This window comes from Camelina sativa, chromosome 19, assembly GCF_000633955.1.
Source record: "Camelina sativa cultivar DH55 chromosome 19, Cs, whole genome shotgun sequence".
NCBI classification, from domain to species: domain Eukaryota; kingdom Viridiplantae; phylum Streptophyta; class Magnoliopsida; order Brassicales; family Brassicaceae; genus Camelina; species Camelina sativa.
In genome coordinates, this window is record NC_025703.1 from 8,604,532 (window position 1) to 8,628,106 (window position 23,575).

The 23,575-nt window shown below is 35.5% G+C and overlaps 1 protein-coding gene and 2 pseudogenes across 1 annotated transcript; all 3 read right to left on the minus strand.

Annotated features, from left to right (window-relative positions):
* On the minus strand, nt 2,275-9,446 carry LOC104767585 (F-box protein At3g17320-like). Its single transcript, XM_010491590.2, has 2 exons — nt 8,753-9,446; nt 2,275-2,819 (listed from the first exon to the last, which is right to left on the minus strand). The coding sequence occupies exons 1-2, from the start codon at nt 9,444-9,446 to the stop codon at nt 2,275-2,277; spliced, it is 1,239 nt and encodes a 412-aa protein (XP_010489892.2).
* LOC104765577 lies at nt 11,512-14,934 on the minus strand (annotated as a pseudogene).
* On the minus strand, nt 15,268-22,024 carry LOC104765578 (annotated as a pseudogene).

Below are 23,575 nucleotides of genomic sequence, written 5' to 3' on the forward strand. Positions count from 1 at the left end.
CCCCCTTTTGGGCCAGCTAAACGGGCCTATAAGCAGAAGCCCGACGAAGTCACTCGACCGACCTCCGAGACCGCCTCTAAGCCCGATCTGATCATCAGAAGAGGAAATTTACCATATCTTCAATCCGAGATTTAAGGAAAATAGACTTATCTTGTAATCAATGCATTCATATAAATAGAGGGGTACCCCCTCATTGTATGCATACAGCAATTAATACAAAAACCCTACTTCTTCATTGTTCTTGAGAGAAACCTTACCTTTTTCTTCAAGAAATCATAACCCCTCTTTATTTTCTAGCTTTAATCCAGTTTTTAGAGAGAGACCTTAAATTTCTTTGTTCTCCACTCAAACAAATTCATTGTGTAAAACTTAGTTTCTACAAACAATATAAATGTTTTGTTAATTACGTGAATTATTGTCATCACATAAGGACATCCATAAACAAACATAGGTTATGTGTACAACACCATAAACATTAATTTTTGGCCGGAATCCGGCGTTGACCCGTGTTGACCGGCGTTGACCAGCGTTGACCAGAAAAAATATTCAAATTTTTTTTTTCTTTTTTCTTAATAACATTTTTTGTTTTTATGTATTTTTGATAAATAAATAAAAAGATTAAATAATTTGTATAATTTACAAAACCAAAATATAACAACAAAATTTATACGACAAAAAAATACAAGAAAATTATATACCAAAAAAATTAAAAAATAATGACAAACAAAATTTGTGATATATCTAGTAACTAATTTTATTAATACATAAAATATACCAAAAATAATATAATAAAACTATACAACCAAAATTTTATGTGTAGTAGATTTTTTCATAAAACTATAACAAATCTATACATTTTCCTTTTAAAAATCATTTTTTATTTTGTATTTTTAAAGGTGGGGGTTTTAAATATATATTTTTCTTTTTACTTATTTATAAGATTATGTCATTTGAAATATATCCAAGACATTACCAACTATTTCTTTGTTTCTAATAAGAAAAACAAAGGAAGAAAATAATGAAAATTTTATTTATTTACATAAAAGACATATATCAAGAAAATAGTTAAAAAACAAAAGTTGATTTTGTAAAATCAAAGGTTGATCTATTAAAATCAAAGAAATAGTTGGCAATGCCTTGGATATATTTCAAATGACATAATCTTATAAATAAGTAAAAAAAGAAAAATATATTTAAAACCCCCATCTTTGAAAATACAAAACAAAAAAATGATTTTTAAAACAGAAAGGTATATATTTGTTATAGTTTTATAAAAAAATCTACTACACATAAAATTTTGATAGTTTTATTATATTATTTTTGGTATATTTTCTGTATTAACAAAATTAGTTACTAGATATGCCACAAATTTTGTTTGTCATAAAATTTTTAATTTTTTTTTGTACATAATTTTCTTATATTTTTTTATCATATAACTTTTTGTTGTTATATTTTGTTTTTGTAAATTATACAAATAATTTATTTTATTTATTTATTTATAATAAATATATAAAAACAAAAAAAAATATTATTTTTAGGAAAAAAAACGCTGGTCAACGCTGGTCAACGCCAGTCAACACTGGTCAATGCCGGATTCCGGCTAAAATTTAATGTTTATAATGTTGTACACATAAGCTATATTTGTTTATGAATGTCCATATGTGATAACAATATGTGATGACAATAGTTCATGTAGTTAACAGAACATTTATATTGTTTGTATGTGTGTCTATGTGTTGGTGTATACTTGAATTCAAGTAGCTGGCAATCATTTTTCCTTTATTTATTTATGTTTTCCTTCTCCATTCTCCATGCGGATTCCCTAAAGACCACATATTCTAGTCATACAAAATTATGTATATGATTACTAAAAATAATACAAAAAAAATGAGATCTTAAAAATAAATTCGAGCTATATAAACACTTCAGTGTAGTACTGTTCCACATGTTTTAAAATCTGCTTATTTAAAAATAATACAAATTACTACTTAATTAAATATAATTAAAACTACACTTAATATGCTTATAAAAATTTGTAAAATTTAAACCAATTATTTCTCTTCCATATTGCACAACGAAGATGAGAAACACATTATGAATTGACTAATATTGTTCAAAGAACAATTGACAAATAAAAAAGAAAACAAAGCAAAGAGAGTAGTAAAAAAAAGAAGCAAGAAACACATTATTCTAGGTCTTGTAAATGGAAGAAATAAAAACAAAGCAAGAGTGGTTTCTTCCTCTTGCCTCCGATCCTGGTGGGTGCAGGTTGCTTTAGATTTGCACACAACTTGGAACATAAGAGCACACAAGGACTGGAAAACAATAGCTATGAACAGACGATTCTCCAAGATCCACTTGTTTGCAATATCCATCTTCTCCAACGATATAAGCTGTGTTGCGAGTGGGGTTATGTATACTCTTTCGTTTATCAAAAATCACCGCGAGTTTTTTCTCTTCGTCAACAAAGAAAGTCGCAGATATAGGCTCGAATGGTCTAATCCTACCGATAGGTAAGAACAAGCTGCTCCATGACACTGCGTTAGGCTCAATCTTATTACTAATCCATATCCCTGTCCACGCCGTATCCCATCGGTGATATAAAACCGTAAGTTTCTCCTCTCTAATAGTAGATAGAGTTACAGTATCATTAAAACGAGGCTGAAATGGTAGAGGCAGAAGTGATCCAAATTTCTCTGTTGTAAAATCAAAACATAGTAAGAAACTAGGGATCTCTCGTAGCTCTGGGATCTCACCTGGGATCTCTTCTATCTCCTCTTCAAGTGGTAGGATCCTCTCTTGAGCAAACCAGTAAGTCACTACAAGAAAACAAGGCTTTTGCGAGGACACATTGCGACGGAGTACAGCTCTCGCAAATTTACGATAGATTTGCGAGGGATATACTAGTAAATAAAAAACCATAGCACATTCCTCGTAAATTTGCGTCGAACTCAGTCGTCGCAAATCCGCTGCTCAATTGCGATGCATTTACGACAAATTCGCTGGGAAGGTCCCTTTCCTCGCAAATCCATCGCAATAGTGCGACGATTTTGCGAGAACATACTCCATCGCAAATTTGCTATGGAATTGCGAGTGATTTGCGAAAGCCATAGCAAATCCATTGCAAAGTTAGGATAATAATTTATTATAAATATTACAAAACTTAATAGAATTATTCTGAAATACATTTGAAGGTGAATTTACTAACTTTTAACATTATTTTGATGGTTTTTACAAATTATATATTCAAGGTTTGCGACAAATTTGCGATTGATTTACTAGAGCCATAGCAAATTCGTCGCAAATCCATCGCGAACTACGCAAAACATAGCAATTCCCTCGCAAATAGAAACTTTAAACCCTTAACCCTAAACCCTAAACCCTAAAGACTTATTACATTACTATTAATGATTAAAAAAGTTTAATCCAAAACTATTAATCAAAGATAGCAGTGCAACACAAAATTGTTAGAGAATTGGACAATTTGGCAAATATTTGTCTCAATGTAATGAACATATATGTGATATAGTGTAGAACATCATCATGTTTAGAGTAAGATGCAAAATTGGACAATTTTGGAAAGTTTGATGATAGAAAAGAGTATGATGACACCATTGGACCTTATAATATACTTGAAAGTTAATTTGACTAATTTGTTACAATTATTTTGATGGTTTTTGCAAATTAGATATTCAAGGTTTGCGACAAATTTGCGATTGATTTGCTAGAGCCATAGCAAATTCGTCGCAAATCCATCGCAAACTACGCAAAACATAGCAATTCCCTCGCAAATAGAAACTTTAAACCCTTAACCCTAAACCCTAAACCCTAAAGACTTATTACATTACTATTAATGATTAAAAAAGATGAATCCAAAACTATTAATCAAAGATAGCAGTGCAACACAAAATTGTTAGAGAATTGGACAATTTGGCAAATATTTGTCTCAATGTAATGAACATATATGTGATATAGTGTAGAACATCATCATGTTTAGAGTAAGATGCAAAATTGGACAATTTTGGAAAGTTTGATGATAGAAAAGAGTATGATGACACCATTGGACCTTATAATATACTTGAAAGTTAATTTGACTAATTTGTTACAATTATTTTGATGGTTTTTGCAAATTAGATATTCAAGGTTTGCGAAAAATTTGTGATTGATTTGCTAGAGCCATAGCAAATTCGTCGCAAATCCATCGCGAACTACGCAAAACATAGCAATTCCCTCGCAAATAGAAACTTTAAACCCTTAACCCTAAACCCTAAACCCTAAAGACTTATTACATTACTATTAATGATTAAAACAACACAAAACATAGCAATTCCCTCACAAATAACACAAAACATAGCAATTCCCTCACAAATAGAAACTTTAAATCCTAAACCCTAAAGACATTGCGAGGGATTTGCTACGTTCCCTCGCAATTTGCTCGCAAAAACTCTAAATTATAAAAATTTAAATTAATTAATATTTGCGATGCTTTTGCGAGGGAACGTAGCAAATCCCTCGCAAATAGAAACTTTAAATCCTAAACCCTAAAGACATTGCGAGGGATTTGCTACGTTCCCTCGCAATTTGCTCGCAAAAACTCTAAATTATAAAAATTTAAATTAATTAATATTTACGATGCTTTTGGCGAGGGAACGTAGCAAATCCCTCGCAAATTTTGCGTTGGAATTGCGACGCCGTTAATTTTCTATATAACTAAAAAACCTAGTTTGAGCGAAGCTCAAACCCAACCGACAAACCCTAATTTCCTTCTTCTTCTTCCGATTTCTTTCTTCTCCGGTTGTTCTCTTCTCCGGTTGTTCTCTTCTCCTCTCCCCTTCTCCGGTTGTTCTCTTCTCCTCTCTCTTCTCCAGTTGTTCTCTTCTCCTCTTCTCCTCTCTCTTTTCCGGTGAAACCTTCTCCGACCCTTACTCCTCTTCTCCTCTCTCTTTTCCTTTGAATCACTTGTCCGGTAAGTCTCCTCCTCTCCCCTTCTACCTCTTTATAGTTAGAAAGTTTGCTTAGATTAGGGTTTTTTATTCGATTTAGTGTTTAAAATTTGGGGTTTAGGGTTATGATTCGATTAGGTTTTTAATTCGATTTTAGGGTTTCAAAATTGGGGATTCAATTTGGGGTTTACGGTTATGATTCGATTAGGTTTTTAATTCGATTTTAGGGTTTCAAAACTGGGGATTCAATTTGGGATTTAGGGTTATGATTCAATTTGGGGTTTTAAATTCGATTTTAGGGTCTCGAAATTTGGGATTCAATTTTTGTGATTCTAATCAGTTTTTTTTTCCTGCTTTTAGATGTCTTCTCGAGACCAAAATGTTTCTGTAAACCAAAACGTTTACAGAAATTTCATTGCTTCTCAAGGGTTAAGTCCTCCAGTCTCTGTTCGAAGGACACATTCTTNTTTCCTTCTTCTTCTTCCGATTTCTTTCTTCTCCGGTTGTTCTCTTCTCCGGTTGTTCTCTTCTCCTCTCCCCTTCTCCGGTTGTTCTCTTCTCCTCTCTCTTCTCCGGTTGTTCTCTTCTCCTCTTCTCCACTCTCTTTTCCGGTGAAACCTTCTCCGACCCTTACTCCTCCTCTTATCTCTTTTCCTTTGAATCACTTGTCCGGTAAGTCTCCTCCTCTCCCCTCTACCTCTTTATAGTTAGAAAGTTTGCTTAGATTAGGGTTTTTTATTCGATTTTAGGGTTTCAAATTTGGGGTTTAGGGTTATGATTCGATTAGGTTTTTAATTCGATTTTAGGGTTTCAAAATTGGGGATTCAATTTGGGGTTTAGGGTTATGATTCGATTAGGTTTTTAATTCGATTTTAGGGTTTCAAAATTGGGGATTCAATTTGGGGTTTAGGGTTATGATTCGATTAGGTTTTTAATTCGATTTTAGGGTTTCAAAATTGGGGATTCAATTTGGGGTTTAGGGTTATGATTCGATTAGGTTTTTAATTCGATTTTAGGGTTTCAAAATTGGGGATTCAATTTGGGGTTTAGGGTTATGATTCGATTAGGTTTTTAATTCGATTTTAGGGTTTCAAAACTGGGGATTCAATTTGGGGTTTAGGGTTATGATTCAATTTGGGGTTTTAAATTCGATTTTAGGGTTTCGAAATTTGGGATTCAATTTTTGTGTTTCTAATCAGTTTTTTTTTCTGCTTTCAGATGTCTTCTCGAGACCAAAATGTTTCTGTAAACCAAAACGTTTACAGAAATTTCATTGCTTCTCAAGGGTTAAGTCCTCCAGTCTCTGCTCGAAGGACACATTCTTCTTCTGTTCCTCCCCGAAGGTTACCTTCTCCCGCTTCTTCTCAAGGTACATCACCGGCGATGCATGCTGGTAATCCTCATGGAAGCTCTCCGGTGATGCATGATGAGAATCATGGAAGCTCTCCGGCGTTGCNCCTCTTCTCCTCTCTCTTTTCCGGTGAAACCTTCTCCGACCCTTACTCCTCTTCTCCTCTCTCTTTTCCTTTGAATCACTTGTCCGGTAAGTCTCCTCCTCTCCCCTTCTACCTCTTTATAGTTAGAAAGTTTGCTTAGATTAGGGTTTTTTATTCGATTTAGTGTTTAAAATTTGGGGTTTAGGGTTATGATTCGATTAGGTTTTTAATTCGATTTTAGGGTTTCAAAATTGGGGATTCAATTTGGGGTTTACGGTTATGATTCGATTAGGTTTTTAATTCGATTTTAGGGTTTCAAAATTGGGGATTCAATTTGGGGTTTAGGGTTATGATTCGATTAGGTTTTTAATTCGATTTTAGGGTTTCAAAATTGGGGATTCAATTTGGGGTTTAGGGTTATGATTCGATTAGGTTTTTAATTCGATTTTAGGGTTTCAAAATTGGGGATTCAATTTGGGGTTTAGGGTTATGATTCGATTAGGTTTTTAATTCGATTTTAGGGTTTCAAAATTGGGGATTCAATTTGGGGTTTAGGGTTATGATTCGATTAGGTTTTTAATTCGATTTTAGGGTTTCAAAATTGGGGATTCAATTTGGGGTTTAGGGTTATGATTCGATTAGGTTTTTAATTCGATTTTAGGGTTTCAAAATTGGGGATTCAATTTGGGGTTTAGGGTTATGATTCAATTTGGGGTTTTAAATTCGATTTTAGGGTTTCGAAATTGGGGATTCAATTTTTGTGTTTCTAATCAGTTTTTTTTTCTGCTTTCAGATGTCTTCTCGAGACCAAAATGTTTCTGTAAACCAAAACGTTTACAGAAATTTCATTGCTTCTCAAGGGTTAAGTCCTCCAGTCTCTGCTCGAAGGACACATTCTGCTTCTGTTCCTCCCCGAAGGTTACCTTCTCCCGCTTCTTCTCAAGGTACATCACCGGCGATGCATGCTGATAATCCTCATGGAAGCTCTCCGGCGATGCATGATGAGAATCATGGAAGCTCTCCGGCGTTGCATGATGAGAATCCTCCTCAGCAATCAACTTCGCGTATCAACAGTATTTCTGCCTCTCAAACTTTTTTCACTTTGGAACAGTTACTTGCAAGTCCCGGGCGTGCTGGCTTACCAAAACTGGATCCTAAGCGACCTCCGGATACTCTCTGGTGAGAATGTTATGTATCTAACCTATAGTTTATCTTTATGTTTTGTATTTTCAATGATCCTCATTCCTTTTATCTTATGTTTTGTAGGTTTGACCAGGATTCTTCGGTTGCTGCTACTGTCCGGGCCATTTTTGAAAGAGATTTCAAATCAGCTCATGCCAATTGGACCCAAACACCAGGTCCGGTTGTAAATCGGTGGTTTGAAACTTTTGCGGTAAGTTACAGATTTGTTGATGTGTTTAAATTACATATTTTGTTTGTTTATCACTTGATTCTGGTTCTGATTCTGATTCTGATTCATTTTATGTCTTTACAAGCAAACATATAACTGGGATGCGTCCATCAATGGAAGAGTTAGAGCTGAGTTTGAAAAGAAGTTGAAGAGTCGGATGAGTGATCAAGTGTCTCGGTGGAAGGGTAAGTGGAAGAAGAGAGGTAATGACGCAATGCCGCGGTGGCTTGATCCTACCATATGGGATGGCTTGGTCCAGTTTTGGTGTGAACCAAAATCAGAAGCAAAGAGTATCAATAGCCGTAATGCTCGCTATAGTGATCCTAATGGCACCGGAATACATAAGCACCGTTCTGGTCAGACCTCTTTTAAAGCCCGAGCACGAAAGCTTGTAAGTATCTCTGTTTAACACAAGTTCATTATTCATATCATATCTACAATATAGTAATATAGTTGTTTCATTTCTCTGTTTTTAGTCTGAGAGTACTGGTGAGCCACTGCCTGATTTCCTGCGAGTACTAGAAGACACTCATAGGAAACCAGATGGGTCGTTTGTTGATGGACTGTCTGAGAAGGTGTTCAATGAAGTGTCGTCAAAGATAGCTGAAGCTGAGTCTGAGCTATTATCAGCGGATAACATGGAGAGTAGTGCTTCTGGCGGGTTATCAGTAACTGTGAAGAACCAAATCTATGCCGAGGTAAAACATGCTTCATTGTTTTTGTTAATGTTTGTGTTTGTGTAAACTATGTGTGTTTATATGTGGTGTTTATGTTTGTGTAAACACTTATGGTGTGTATATGTTTTGTTGGCAGGTTGCAAGGGATTTGCGATGTTGACCGATTTGCGAAAAGCGATTTGCGAGGAACGAACTTTCCTCGCAAATACCTCGCTTTTGTCAATTTGCGAGGGATTCGCTACATATTCGTCCATCGCAAAACCGTTGTTTTCTTGTAGTGAGTGCTTCCTTTGAGTGACACTCCACGGCTAAAATGAGATATATTCCAGTCGGGAATATCCTCGATAACCATCCATGAGTTAGAGTCAAAATGGTAAATTTCGAACTGGCAGATTCTAGTTGGAGGCTCTACACTCATCTCGCTCATGTCTTCGAAAGCATCCAAATATCTCAAGATTATGTTGCTTCGGTTGCAACTGCTCTTCTTTATCCCGTATCCGAGAGCATAGTTGTCCCATTTGTGGTAAGACTCCCTAGGTTCTATCAACCTTGTTTGCCAGAAATAAGGGTTCCAAACCACAAGCCTAGAGTTGTTGTTGTCATTGGTGATGCATAACAATAGACCATCACAGTGATAGACTTGAGATATAACTACTTGATCGCCACCGTTTAGGCTAATAAGTTTACCTTTCTGCTTTATAGATGATTCAACGTTGTCGTCGTCTTTGTGAATTCCATCTGGATTGACACTCATCAGATAAACCCTATCGTTCATAATCATGATCGCCTCAAGCTCCTTCTCTTGCTTCTTCTTTGCTTCTGCTTGTTCCCAACCAATTTGCTTCTTTGTAAAGCTGCGACGTTTGGTTAAAGTGTTCCACTTTTTGCAAGTAAATCGTATTGCCCTCAGAGATGTTACCGGAAGCCTGGAGAGCACCTCATCAGCCAGATCCCGTGGAAGATCGGAAATCTTCGTCATTGGTTCGACAAGGATCGATGAAATGGTAATTAGGTCGATCGTCAATAGGGTTTGATGAAATGGTGATTAGGGTTTTTACTTCCACACGCTTTCAATCTTTTTATATTGAGACGGTTCAGTCAAAAGGTTACTCACTCGAGAAGACTACGGGCCTCAGCCCAAAACTTCCAGGATAACAAACGGAAGACACCACAATCTAAGGGATTTTTAAAGATTTTGGGTTTTTGTTAAAATAATCTGTTATTTAATTTATGATTTTTAAATTACTATCCAAAATCAGTGTTATTGAATTTGAAATTTCTATAAAATCATTCAAAATCAATCATAATTAGATTTTAACCCGTGGTACACCGCGTGCATATAATTTTTATTATTATTTATATTTATATTGTACTTTTTTTGTTAAATATTTGATGTTTTGCAAATAGAGGAATAACTAAATTTTTCGACCGTTTGTTATATACTTCATGACTATTTGTTTGTTATATTTAGTTTGTTTTGTTTAGTGTTTGAGATTTTATTTTGATTTTTAATTATTATAACAAAAAAATAAAGGATCTAAATACATTATAAGTCATTTATACGCTATGATTAAGTCACATTTTTCCTAATGATTTAATTATTTTACACAATATTAGTTAAATCAACTTAATTTTATATGTCAAATATTCTAATATTAATAGTGTTGAAAAATAATAAAATGAGGATTTAACCCGTGTTAGCACAAATTTAATGATACTTTATTAAATCCAACATGTCATCTTTATAACCTATCTACTATATAACCGTATTATATAGTATTTTAAACTTTTTTAGTTTTACATATTTGTAATATTTTAAAATTTTATTAAGTTTATATATATTAATTATAATATTTAAATAAATGTGAATCGAAGTTATTCTTACATTAAGAATCAAAACTCACAGATTTTGGAAAACAAAATAGGAATCAAATTGTTGTTTTCTTGGTTTGCAAAAGATTCATAGATATAATATTTTCAATACACAATAGAAGGTGTAGTTAAATATATCATATTTTGTGTTTCCATATTGATTTTGCTGTAATTTTTTTGTTTGAATAGAATGTAAAATATTTAGGAAACAAAATCTGAAGTAATGTTATTTTTGGAAACTTTTGAAGGGTTAAGTTGTAAATAAAAATTTAAATAAGCAAAACTAAAAGGGCATAACACAAAATGTACTTCAAAAATGTTAATATAGATGTCTTGTTATTCAATCAAAGATTTATTAAAATTTGACAATATCTTGTTTTGAAAATACTGATTTTTAGGAGATTTTGGATACTTCATCAGTTGAAAACTAGTGAAAAATAGAAACAAAACAGTCCCACCTAACTCCAAAGGTGATATTCTGAAGGATTTCAGAAAAAAAAAAATGACAAATATCATAATCAAACTATTTTGGATATACGGTATATCCAACTGTTTTTATATCATCAGATTCCTATATCTGGTCTCCATAAATGTGTTTTGAGTACTTGTTACTTCTTTGTAGCTTGCCGTTTGGTGTGTTGAATAAGAAAGAACAAAAATATGAATGAAATCATAACAACTATTGGCTTCCGCGTTAGATCTCTGTTAAGAGTAGTTGTTATTCGTTTGATCTTAAACTCTGTCTTCAAACTATATGTTGTCATGTGAGTTTTGTGGTGATATGAGGGACAATGGGTTGAGATAGTTGGAGACATATTTTCCTTTTTTTTTGGGATGTAAAATATTCTAAAATCACCTAAACGTTAGTAATAAAATCTCACAAAATCACATATTATTTTCCTTTTTTTTGTTTAAATATAAAACTCTTAACAAATAACCAAATCTTCTAAAAGTTCGCTCAAATCTCTCAAATTTTTTGAAAATCTTAAAATCCAACTAAATCCTCCCAAAAGTTCAATACATAATAGACTTGTTCATTCGTTTGTCCAAAAAAAAAAAAGTCGTTCATTCCGTGTGTTTATATAGTTTAACGATCATTTTGAGTTTGGACCAGATTTGAATAGTGCCTTTGTATTTGATGCTGAAGAAACATCACTCACACGCATTTAAGATAGCATGACAACAGAAACTTCGATCAATAATCTCAAAAGATCAAACCCAACACACAAAAATGCAACCGCTAAAAACAATCATTTGACCAAACTTCAACGATGAAAAAGGATTCTCAAACCACCCATCAGACCCTTTTAAAGGTAGAACCAATCTATACATACTCAATCTCTTTCTCGAACAAGTTAGACAAAAGACAATGTCGAAATCCCGGTTTAAGTCTGAAGTGATCTTGAGTTGAGAGGAGTTGTACCAGCAGCTCCGATCTTCAAGGATGAATCTGCAGATACCATCACTTTAATGGGCAACGATCCTACCCTGATGATGTCATCAGCCAGAGATCCTGTCACCTCTCCAGAGGAGTCCGACTTCCGGTCAGAGCTGAGAGATGAGGCCGGTTTAGACTTGGGTTGGGTTGAGTTAAAGGTGGTACCAGCAGCCGTTTTAATGTTGAGAGAGCCAATCTTCAGAGTGGAAGGAGTAGACTCTTCTCTAGGTTCCTCTGTATTGCTCTTTTCATCCCCATCTGAGTTTTTTAACTGCGCAACTTCTGTTTCTGCCGAGGTTACTGAAGGTTTCTTGAAGACATCTTTGGAGATTTTCTTGCTTCTGTCAGAAATATTCGGTTTGGGAATGGGAAATGGGCTACGAAAGGTCCTGAATGGAAGTCTTGCTTTCTCTTCCTGCATGAGTCTCTGGCGGTTTTCATAGTACATAAAATCATCTAATAGCGAAGTCCTTTCCGCATGATTTTTGAATAGTTTTAGCACCTCGAGTCCTTGTTTCAGCATTACCTGCACACAAACCGAGAATGATAAGATTGAGATTTCAGAGTTCTTGGAATCTGGTTCAGAAAGTGAAGTGTCAAGATTAAAAAAACACGAACTCACCTCTTGTGTGTCTCGGCTGTTGGTCACTGGCTTATTCTCGTTATTGTGTAAAATTATGTGCCTGAAACAGCTATTAGGAACATCTTTAATGACGTGCCATTTGACAGGAAAACTTCCACTCCATTTGTCTTGCTGCCAAAAATCCATGTCCCGGTTGAAGGAAACTGGACCGGTCATCTCAGCCACACCACAGAACAGACCACTGGCATTGACCTAAAGCGGGGGAACAACATAAGCACAAAGTATGAATGCAAGCACATTAGCACAAGGCAGTAAAAGTAAGAATGGACTCACAGAGAAGAATAAGAAAATAGGGCATTCACAAGACTTCTCAGTGGCTATTCTCTGAGCATCTTCATATACACTCTGCAATTTCTTGTTCCCATGCAATGTTGATGACCAGACACCGTATTTGATGCTCTTGTGAACATCATCTTCACTATACGATTTAATCACAAAAAACTTGGCATTTCTGTAGTCTGTTCTGACATCTTCTTTATTATATTGATCAGGATTTATCACAATGTTTCCTTCTGCATCAGCATTTCCAGCTTTGGTAGTATAAGCTTTGACAACAAACTGATTTCTTGATCTTCTCGTTCTTGAACCTCGATAATGTTCGCTCATATCTGGACTTCGAGTTAGGTCGTAATCACCTACGCCATCATACATCTTGGAACGAGGCTTGTAACTATTTGAAGCAACGGATGAAAACCCATTAGCAATGTCTAATTGCCCATAAGACAAGCGTCTGCTGCTGGAAACACTGTCAACGGAAGCAGTTTTACCCTGCAAAAACATACACGACTTCAGACTCAACATAGGAATGAATGACTAAGATAGCACTGTAATATCAACAAAACACTCCTTGTAATGCATAAGCACACCCAATATTCAGAAGAGAACAGAATCAAGAATTATTTTCTACGAGAAATCACCTGGAGAGAATGTGCAGGAGCTGGAGCTGAAACATTCTTGGAGACTCCTGGCTGTTTATTCTGTTCAGTGCTAGACCTTAGTTTCTCAGAGGTCCCCAAAGAATTCACTGTTGAAGATTTTGGAGCATCTTTTGGGAACCCGGCAATCGCTGAACCATCTCTCTGTCTGGATCCTCTTATATCAGATTGACCACCATTGGCTAAATCAGTCGCTACCAAAGAGTCTGTTGAGCTACTCGAGACAATATCAGGCTGAATAACATAAGGAACATAAGTAGGCGACGATGCAGTATTCTCATACGGGGCGCTGGAGTAATACTGCTGGAATCCAACAAACGAAGAAGAGTCAACGCCTATTGAAGCGCCTGGTATGTAAGGATTGTACGGATTGTAAGGAGACTGTGCGTATCCATAACTTGGTGTATAGCATATAAAGGGAGAATTTTCATTTTGCCCACCCTGAAGACGCAAGATTAGAATGTTAGCTAGGTAAGACGATAAACAAACAAAAAAAAACAGCACGTTTCTGTGAATGAAGATTGTGACGCACCGTGTATTGGACCTCTGAACCATCCACACCAGCAATAACCTGATGGTTCTCCCACTCGACGGTTGAATCATAACCTGTGAAAAAAAAAATCCAGAAGATAAGGGAAATTTGCAACCTTAAAAACAAGAATGACAAGTAAATTTCGTGAAGCAGAGCTATCAACCTGAACAGTAATAAGCGGGATAATACATGCTCTGGTCAATGAAAGAGGCAGGGGCTCCCTCGGTATACATTGCTTCAAATTATCTGATAAAAATATTTTGTTCAATGGAGTTTGAATAAACACCTGAAATACATATTAACAAAAAGGTCAAAACATGGGACTTTCATGACCATTGTTCAACGAAGAATCAATTAAACTAGAAGAAATCAACTAAACAAGCCTTAAAAAACAGATTTCTCAGTGAAGATACAAATCCCGGAAAAGAGAGAAACAAAGCACATATCAGATAAATCTGAGACTCTCTTGCAATGCAAAAGTTCACGCGAAAGCTCTCCACTAATCAATTCTAAACAACAGTAGAAAGAGAGCTTTAAATGTACACAGAGAAACCCTAATTTACACTAGATGGACGGAAATTACAGCAAAATAAAAGAAAAAAAGGAACAGCGATGAAGAACCTCCAACAGCTCAGAATGCAAAGCAACCATATATGCATAAGAGCTTACAACGACGTGAAGCTAAGAAACGAAATCAAATACGCTTATAAGCACACAAAAAAAAACAAATCCCAGATAAAAAAAAAAAAGCAGACAAATTTGATCAAGATACCAGAAATTAGGCAGAATCAAGTCATACTTGACCTAAAAAGTTCTTCGAATGGAGAAAATTTGGGGTACCGACAAAGAGGTAGAGTAACCGAGAAAGAGAGAGAGAGGTTGGGAGAGCGACTTCAGCCGAAATAGTTGTGAGATAATGCTCTGCCGAATCGAAACCCTAACACTGAGATGAGTGAGGGAGAGAGAAACGAAAGAAGAAGAAGACGACGAGAAGATTCGCTTCAGTGCCGAAAAAATAAAAATGGAAAAGACAGAGAGAAACCCAGAAGACGCGCAAACGACAGATTCCACTGTTTTTGTTTGCAATACGCAGCGTTTCGATCGAAGAATCTAAGTGATGCTAAAGTCGATTATACCCTTGAAACTGACCTTTACAGGTGGGTTTATAGCCAATGGTTTGCAAGATCCCTTACCAGAAACGGTAAACAAAAAAGGTCGTTTGTTGCCCAGATTTGTATGGCCTACATTATCCAAATATTGTGAAATCCATGTTAAGTGCATACCACTAAAAAAAAAATAAGTGAAAAATATTGAAAATTCGTATCAGTTATACAAATTTGAAATTTCTTACAAAAAAAATATCTCTAAGTTACTCTTACAGATAAAATATTTTTTTTCCATGTCTAATAAGTCTATCAAGAGACCATCGATGCCTTGATCAGCAAACTTTTAAAATGCCTCAAAAGTCTCGTTAAAACATGGAACACGAAACTGACTCAGAATTTGTAAACACATCATGAACAAACACCCGCATCGAAAATTGGAGAAAGAGAAAACTCTTGTTTAATTTAATGTTTAGAGGCACTTGGAGAAGAGACTTGTGTAGACAGGAAAAGAATTGACAAAGGCTGAGATAACTTCAGAGGGTACGAGTTTTATTACTTTCTCTTGATGCTTCTCCATTAATGATAAAACCAGTTTCTGCGGATCAATCTCATTCAGAGAACCTGCAAAATCAAGTACTCAAAGAGCATTAAGCAAAGCAAAAAGTTGTTTCTTATCTTGTTGTGATGAGAAAATTTACCCAAATCAATCTCATGTTCATCATCTTCTTCATTAGCCTCTTCGGCTACTTCACTATCCTCCAATTCTGCTGCAGCTTTAGCATACCTTTCCAGAAATTCTTCCTCCGTTTCTTCACACTCATCATCGCTCTCGGAATCCTGTTCAACAAAAGAACACAAGATGAAACAGCTTATTAGGGAAGAAACAATTCACTGGAAGAGCTAATGTTGTTTCATGAAAGTAGATCTTCTACTTTGCAACTGGACCAGCAAATTAACTGCTTATCTGAGTTTATCTTCTCATACTAGTGCTAGTGCTAGCGAGAAATTATGAAACATACTTTGAATGTAATTTAAGAACGAGTACTAGAAATCAAATTAAACCTCGTCATATGAATCAGTTTCTTCAGATTCTGTCTCTTCTTCTCCGGGATCTCCATCATCTTCATCAACGTCTATTTCTTCGTTCACTTCCTTTAGCCTCTGAGAAGCCTCCATCAATGAAACAAAGCACTTCCTTGCCAAATCATCAGTTGCAGTCCCATGCTTTACATCTAAAATCTGCTCGATCACCTTTACTAGCGTCATCACTGAAGACAAGTGGTCTGTTAGTCCATGCTAATGTATTTAAGATTAAAAACAGCTACTATATACACAACTAAACCTTCTAAGATCTAACTTGTGAACTGTAACTGTAAGTTTAATAATTCTGAATCATCAGCACATTAGTTTTATCTACTCACCATATAGTTTTACTTCCGATGCCAATGCTGGAGTCGCATCAAATTTAAGCGATGATGCCAATGAAGATGCCCATAGCTCGAAATATCACTTTCTCTAAAGTGCTTTCCACAATATCAGAATAGGAGATATAGCATGATGATACCGCCAGTAATAGAGGCCTCCACAAAGTACAAGGTTTCTCACGCAATCCTAGAAAATGAGAAAAGGCTGCGTCACTGAAGACCATTGCCAGTGATTTTCCCACCCCTTCGATGTCAGATGAGTAGTCTGGTACATGTAATAACGTGTGGACACAAGAACACGCCCTCCTTGTGGCAGACGGGTACTCAAGTATGGCTTTTCTGACAAATGAACCAATGCATTCAACAACAGATTGTGGACGGACTGGCATGGCTGGAGGGGATGGCAAATCTCTGAAAAGGAAACTCCTAAAACCATATTTGTTATTTATACCCACAACTTCTTCTATGCAGTCAAAAATGGATAAGTCCTCCGACTCTTCCCAACCGTTCCAGCTAGCAAGAATATCGGCCCAAACTATGAGTAATTCAGTTAATCTGAGCTCCACGAATACATTGCAATTAGTAGAAGCAATCACAATGAACCGCAACATCGTCGAAAAATGATCTATGCATGAAGTCGGAGGCACATCTGTTGTCTGAACCATGCAAAGATAAAAGGCAGAGCAGTATCCTAAAATTAGAATCGTGTTTCAATTTCTATAATTACAAGTACACGGAGGAGTCATAATGTTTATAAATAACACAAAGGGATTAGAGTAAATTTTTTAACTACCAGCCATGCGTGCTGTAAAAGTGCTGACATAGCTTTGCTGATGGTGCCTTGACCAGTTAGCCATATTTCAGTCGCCTGATTATTCTCCTCATTCGCTTCAGGCTTAGAGCTCTCATAAGTCTGAGCCATTGCTGCTAATGTCTCAAGGCCACCTAGAATAGCCTAAAATGAAAAAGAAAAAAAAAAAAAGGTTGAATTGACTTGCAATGCCCACTAAAGATAGTCCAAAGTTCACAATTACTAGACCAGGAACAACAGGAATTCTACAAATATTTTGGTAGAGTCCAGGATTTCATGTGCGTGATATAAAAATTAGCAGAGTGTGTCAATTTTTTTACTTCAAATCACAAAGAATACATTCTGCTACCTTCAGCTTCAGATATTAACAAAAATATTAAGAAAGTGGAAAGACAGGAATAAAATATACCTGAGACCATGGATCTTCACTAGGATGCATAAACGTCAACAAATTACTAACTAGCGAAGAGACAATGTACGGAATATGTGTGGCAATAGCTTGACTTCCTGACTCGATCACAGATCTGAGAAGCTGAAACAAAATGCCATCCTCGTCCTCCTCACTACCAATCCTACCAATAATAATCTGAAGAAGCGGCAACCATTCAGGTGGTTGGTACTCATTCTGAAGAGAACAAACACATTCTTTGAGTTAGATATGACAAGCTCACTTTAAGATACAAGTGCCATTGTTGATGTAAGTGCTGACTTACTTCGAGTAGTGAACCTATTCCACAAGCAGCTGAAACACGCACTGGGTAACAAGAGATCTCCACCTGATCTGGCATTGCTAATGCCTTCAGTAGGGAAGAAAAAATATCTGCATTCATCTCCTGAAAGCATAAAGCAATTAATCAAATATGTGATCACAGGAAGTAAAACATTACAAATTTTAATCAGTGACTAAAAGAATATCATCTTCCAGCAAATGGTTTGCATAAATAAAAAGTAAAATTTACACCTCGGGTAGGCAGGTCGCAAGCTCTCCAAGTACCCAATTTGCAGATGCAACCAAGTAAGGTGTGCAATCAGGTGTAGAATAAATCGGTAGCACACGGGTACGGACAAAAGATGCCACATACTCAGGATTTTGTTCTTGGATAAACTGTCGGAAAAAGGGAGCCATTGTAATTCTATGCACTGTATCAGTAAATGCTCAACTCCAAAAAAAAGAGAACCAGATTTGCTCACCTCTTGCAGGCTACCATATGCCATTAGAACACCAAAATAGCTGACATGTCAACATAGCAACAAAGTCAGTTTAATCACAAATTAAAAGGGAATGAAACAAGAAAATATTAAAGTGGAAGAGAACAGTAAACAAAAAGCACTCCAACCCGATATTACATGTTCAAAATGTTGAATAGTTGTCTCAGAAGTCTAGCAAAGAAGATAACAGAGAATTATATATATATATATATATATATATATACAGTCTACTGAAAAAATATCAAAAAGTTGATGACGAGCTTGCGAAACATGGCATTATGGAAGACCAACTTGCAAAACGAGTTTTTAAAGTTCCACTAAAAGAACATAGTTTCTGATACCCACTGCAAGCATAAATTAGTGTTACTCACTGCGCCAAACAAAGAGTACCATTGCTCAGAGCTTACAAAAGCATTTTTTTTATTTGGTTTAGACATCTGCCAAGAATTTGAAGGAGTTAGAATCAGAAGTCATGAATATGTATAGGAACTCACGCTGCTGAAGTACTAGCATCCAGTATGTAACTTTTCGACGGCACAGGAAATTTTGACAAAAATGGAAGCACCAGTAGATCTCCCATGCATCTTTGGTTATTTCTTCTGCTCTTTTCACCTTTCTTCCGCTTACATGCTGCTGAGGAAGCTTTATTTGTAGTAGATACTGGTGGTCCCTATAAGAATTAGATCATAACCTATAAGAACCTATGAACGAATAGCTGAAAAAGTTGATAAAATAGATCATAACCTATAAGGTGATTCTTCACCTTTGACATGGCAAGGACACCAAGCAAGTTCATAGCACTTTTCCTGGCTGTAAACATGTCCTCCCTCCACCCAGAAATTTCTTCCTGCCAAACGAAAATGATATTATTTCATAGCCTCTGGACCATAGACATAAAAATAATCCGTCTAGAGAGAGAGAGATAAGTTTCATACTAGTTCAGATGGAAGGTTTTGCCTTATGAATTCATCTGCATCTTCTTCCCACTCAGATATGTCCTACTTGCAAAAGCAACCCGGAAAGACCAGTAAATTTTTTGCAATAATGGTAGTAAGAAATGCTTGCAACACAGATTACGACAAAGGAAAGCGTACCCTCTCATTCAGCACCAGGGCTGGAAAGATTGCAGAGTCCAACAAAACAGAAAAATGGGGTGAAAGTAATCTCCATCCCTGTTTTTAAGGTACAAATTATATTTGCTTTTATAGACATTTGATCATTCTATTTAGATTTTTTGTGAACATTCTAACAACTTACAGGGCCAATTTCCATGACGCGTGAAATTACATCAAAAGCAAGTGAGATAATTCTCTCAGTTAGGCATCCGAGCTTCTGCACATGATAGTAGGCACGCATAGCATTAGGTTAAGAAGATAGTAACATTTTGATGAGAAGAAGCAATTTTTGTAGTAACAAATTTTGCTAAAAATACTTACACTGATGTTTGAACTATGTTTCACAATCTTCATTGAGCAATTTACTATCTCTGGCACTAATCTGCATAAATCAGATATAATAGGCGTGGTAAATAAGCATTGGGAATGCTACATTGCTAAGAAGAATTTAAGGTGTTTACATACTTGTCAGAATATTTTCTATGTCTGCTGACAAGTGTGCCAAAGAGGAGCAAACTTCTTTTTCCAGCTTTCGACCTAATCAAGTACCCATCTGAAGGAGTCACACTCCAGTCAAAACTCAAGGAGTCTAGAATTCTGATCACATCTCGACAGAAGGAACCAAGCGGAGGTGACAAATCAGATGGCATATGGGACTTCACCTACAACACAAAACACCCTTAACAAAATTATCACAGTAGATTGTACAACATGAGAAATTTGATAAATTACGTTTAATAATCAATGACAAATTTCGATCACCCAGACATGCAACAACAGTTCTGGAAACTTCGTCTATCTGAAATATAAACTGACGGTATGACTTACTGAAAAGTATAAGCATTTGCAGATAATGTGGAGTGTCTTTTCCAATTCTAGTTCACCCCATCCATGTGTAGTCAAAGCCTGCTTCAGAATTATACCAGATAGGAATACTCATTGAGATCCAAAGAGCAGATATATCTTACATAAAGTGTGAGCAGATGAAGAAAAAGAAAACAGTAAGAGAAAAGGATAACCTTTTCAGTGAGATGATGAAATACTGACACCAAGGGTACAAGAATTTCTTTCGTGATACTCTCCAGCTGTTGTGGTACTGGCTCCTTTGCAAGTTTTGGTTGCAGGAAGTACTGCAAAGCAAACACACAAAAATAAGCCACGCTCATTTAAATAGACCACACAGGACCAGGTTCAGAACAGAGGACTACCACTTCAAAACACAAATGTTTTCAGATTTTGCAGTAGTTCATACTCTTAAATATTGCAGCCAGAAGCAACAAAAGCTCACAACCAAAATAAGGGATGCTCAACCATGATATATGCAACACGGGATGCAGTATAGGAGAGCCGATGGAAGAGAGAGATAAAAATCTATGTTTAAAGCTATCACTTCCTTAATATAATTTTTCTTACGAAAAAGAATGTAACAAATACCTTAAAAGGCTTTACAACTGTAAGCAATATCATCAGAGCATTCACAGTACTCCAGCTAGAGTTTGAACTACTAATTAAGCTGCTCTTCTCGATAGCAGAACGCAGCTCTGATACAAGTTCAGGCCATGCATTTTTCTTCACAAATTCTGACACAACAACAATGTGGAGCTGGCCACAAATGAAGTAAAATGAAGGTGAGCACAAAATTAAACTAAAACTTTACAGGAATAATAAGTTATAATAAGATTTGCAACAACTAGATGAAGATAAGCTTGTTGAATATGCCTACCAGTTCAAGTAAAACTTTAAGAACTGTAGGCTCTGCCTGAAGCAAAGCTAGGAGAAGCTGATCCTTAAACTCCTTGCTGACTTCAGAGATTGTCCCTTCAATCCCCGTGTTCCGTCTGGTAAAATTCTTCAGGTACGTTGCAGCGGCAACTCTCTGGCTGGAATTTTCACCTCCTGTCAATCAGAAAAAAAAAAAAATGAACTAGCACTTATTCAATTCAACAGCGATTGATAGAATTAAAAGACTCAGCCGAATGAGTTCAATCATGTATGAGTGTTTGTATCAGCTAAATCAAAATATTGCTAAGGATTCTATACTCTTCATGAAACTACCTCTACGATAACCAACCAGCGCCACACATAAAACGGAACCAAATCATAAACTCAACAAATTTTGTAACCCTAATTGTGCAATTCGGTTCGAGGAAATCAAAATCACATCTCTTCATCAGAAGTCAATGCTTTGGAATAAAGTGAATTGCTTAAGTAAATCGGGTAAAAAGTTATAAGACAACAAACAAAAAAAAAAGAGGTCACCGGAAGCGATGGAGAGAAGACGATAAGGGAAGTGAGGGAGCTCCGTAGAAAGTCGATCCAGAGCCTCCGTTGCCTCGCGGACTGCAACGCCATCAATGGAAGTAAGCGTCTGGTCGAGAAGTCGAACAATCTGAACTGAGTCATCGTCGCCGGCGAACATTGCGTTTCTTTTCTTTTTTTTTTTAATTGCTTTTTTTCATTTTCTTCCCTCCAATGCTTCTTTTCTTTATTTTTACTGATGAAATTGGGGAACATCACTGGCGGGAATAAATAATTCAGGTTAATTCAATTATCTGAATTTTGCTTTCGTATTATTATTAGTAGTCGAAATATAAAATTTAAAGGGTGACAATGGACAACGAGTCCCAAGTTCGGCTTGTCATTCAAAATGTCGTAGCTATGGTGCACCCGCGCACCATATGAGATAAAAGAAGACCTCAGGACGCCAGGATTCTTATGACACTGCAATTTATCCTTGCTTTGATGTTTCAACTCCCACATTCTTTAACATAAGTAAAAATGATCGTTAGCTACACCAATTATAGGTCAACGCATAATCACACATACAAATAATATAAATGTTTTGTTAGTTATACGAACTATTGTTATTACATAAAAATATACATAAACAAACATGAGTTATGTGTACAACACCATAACCATCTAATTTCGATGATTTGTTTGTCGGAATTTGATATTGACCGGTGTTAACCAATATTGACCATGTGTGTTTGTGTTGACCGGCATTGACCACATATACAAACCCAATAGCATTGCCTTTACACACACGACACCAAAACGCAAAAAAAAAAAAAAAAAAAGATCAGTTAATAGTTTGCTGTTAAATAGAACTATTAATTTCTATAAATTTCTACAAAGTCAAAGAGATGTGATGTGAGATTTTCTGATCCAGTAATTTTTTTTTTGTTCCAATCCAGTAAAAACAATTATTCTAATCCAGAAGAAAAACAATTATTCTAGAAGTTCATTACTTTAATACAACATGTTTGCCTAGTATATTGAAGTGGCTTCATGATTAGTTTTTTTTTTTTTTTTTTTTAGGAAAGTATTCTGTAAATAAATACTATATAGGTTTGCATTTAAAATGTATCTTGAGATATCTTACCTGTATGAAATAATTGATAGTAGAAACCCCTAGTAGCCGAATAAACTCCCAACTGCACCGTTAATGGTTAACATACACGGTACCAAAAATGGCATATATACCACACTCCTCGATGCGAGTGCGTTTTTCTGAGATCGGTTAAAGTAAATGATTTAGATCGAAATTATAGATGTGATTGTTCATATATGGCAACAAATTAGTTTTTTTTGTTATTTGAATATTTTTTTTCCAAAATAGTGGATGAAGACAATAAATTCCATGTTGATGAAATTTTTTAAAATATATTCATTATGATTTACATGTTTAATATCTAATATTACATTTGTATAGAGAAATTTTCTCAAACGGTTTTTAACATCATAAAATTGAAAACATATTACATATTATTTTTTTTGTTTTTTAAAAGTAAACTAAAAAAAATTAAGCAAAATATATGTAAAATATAAGTAAAACATATGTAAAATCTAACAAATAAAATAGACTCTCGTATGTGGTACTGTCTTTTTTACACTTTTTGTTTTGACAGCTCGAATTTGATTGAATTCAACCAAAATTAACAATTGTGTAGATACAATTCTAAAATTAAAATTAAAAAAATTGATTATAAATTCTGCATTTTTTCTTACCGCCTGTAATAT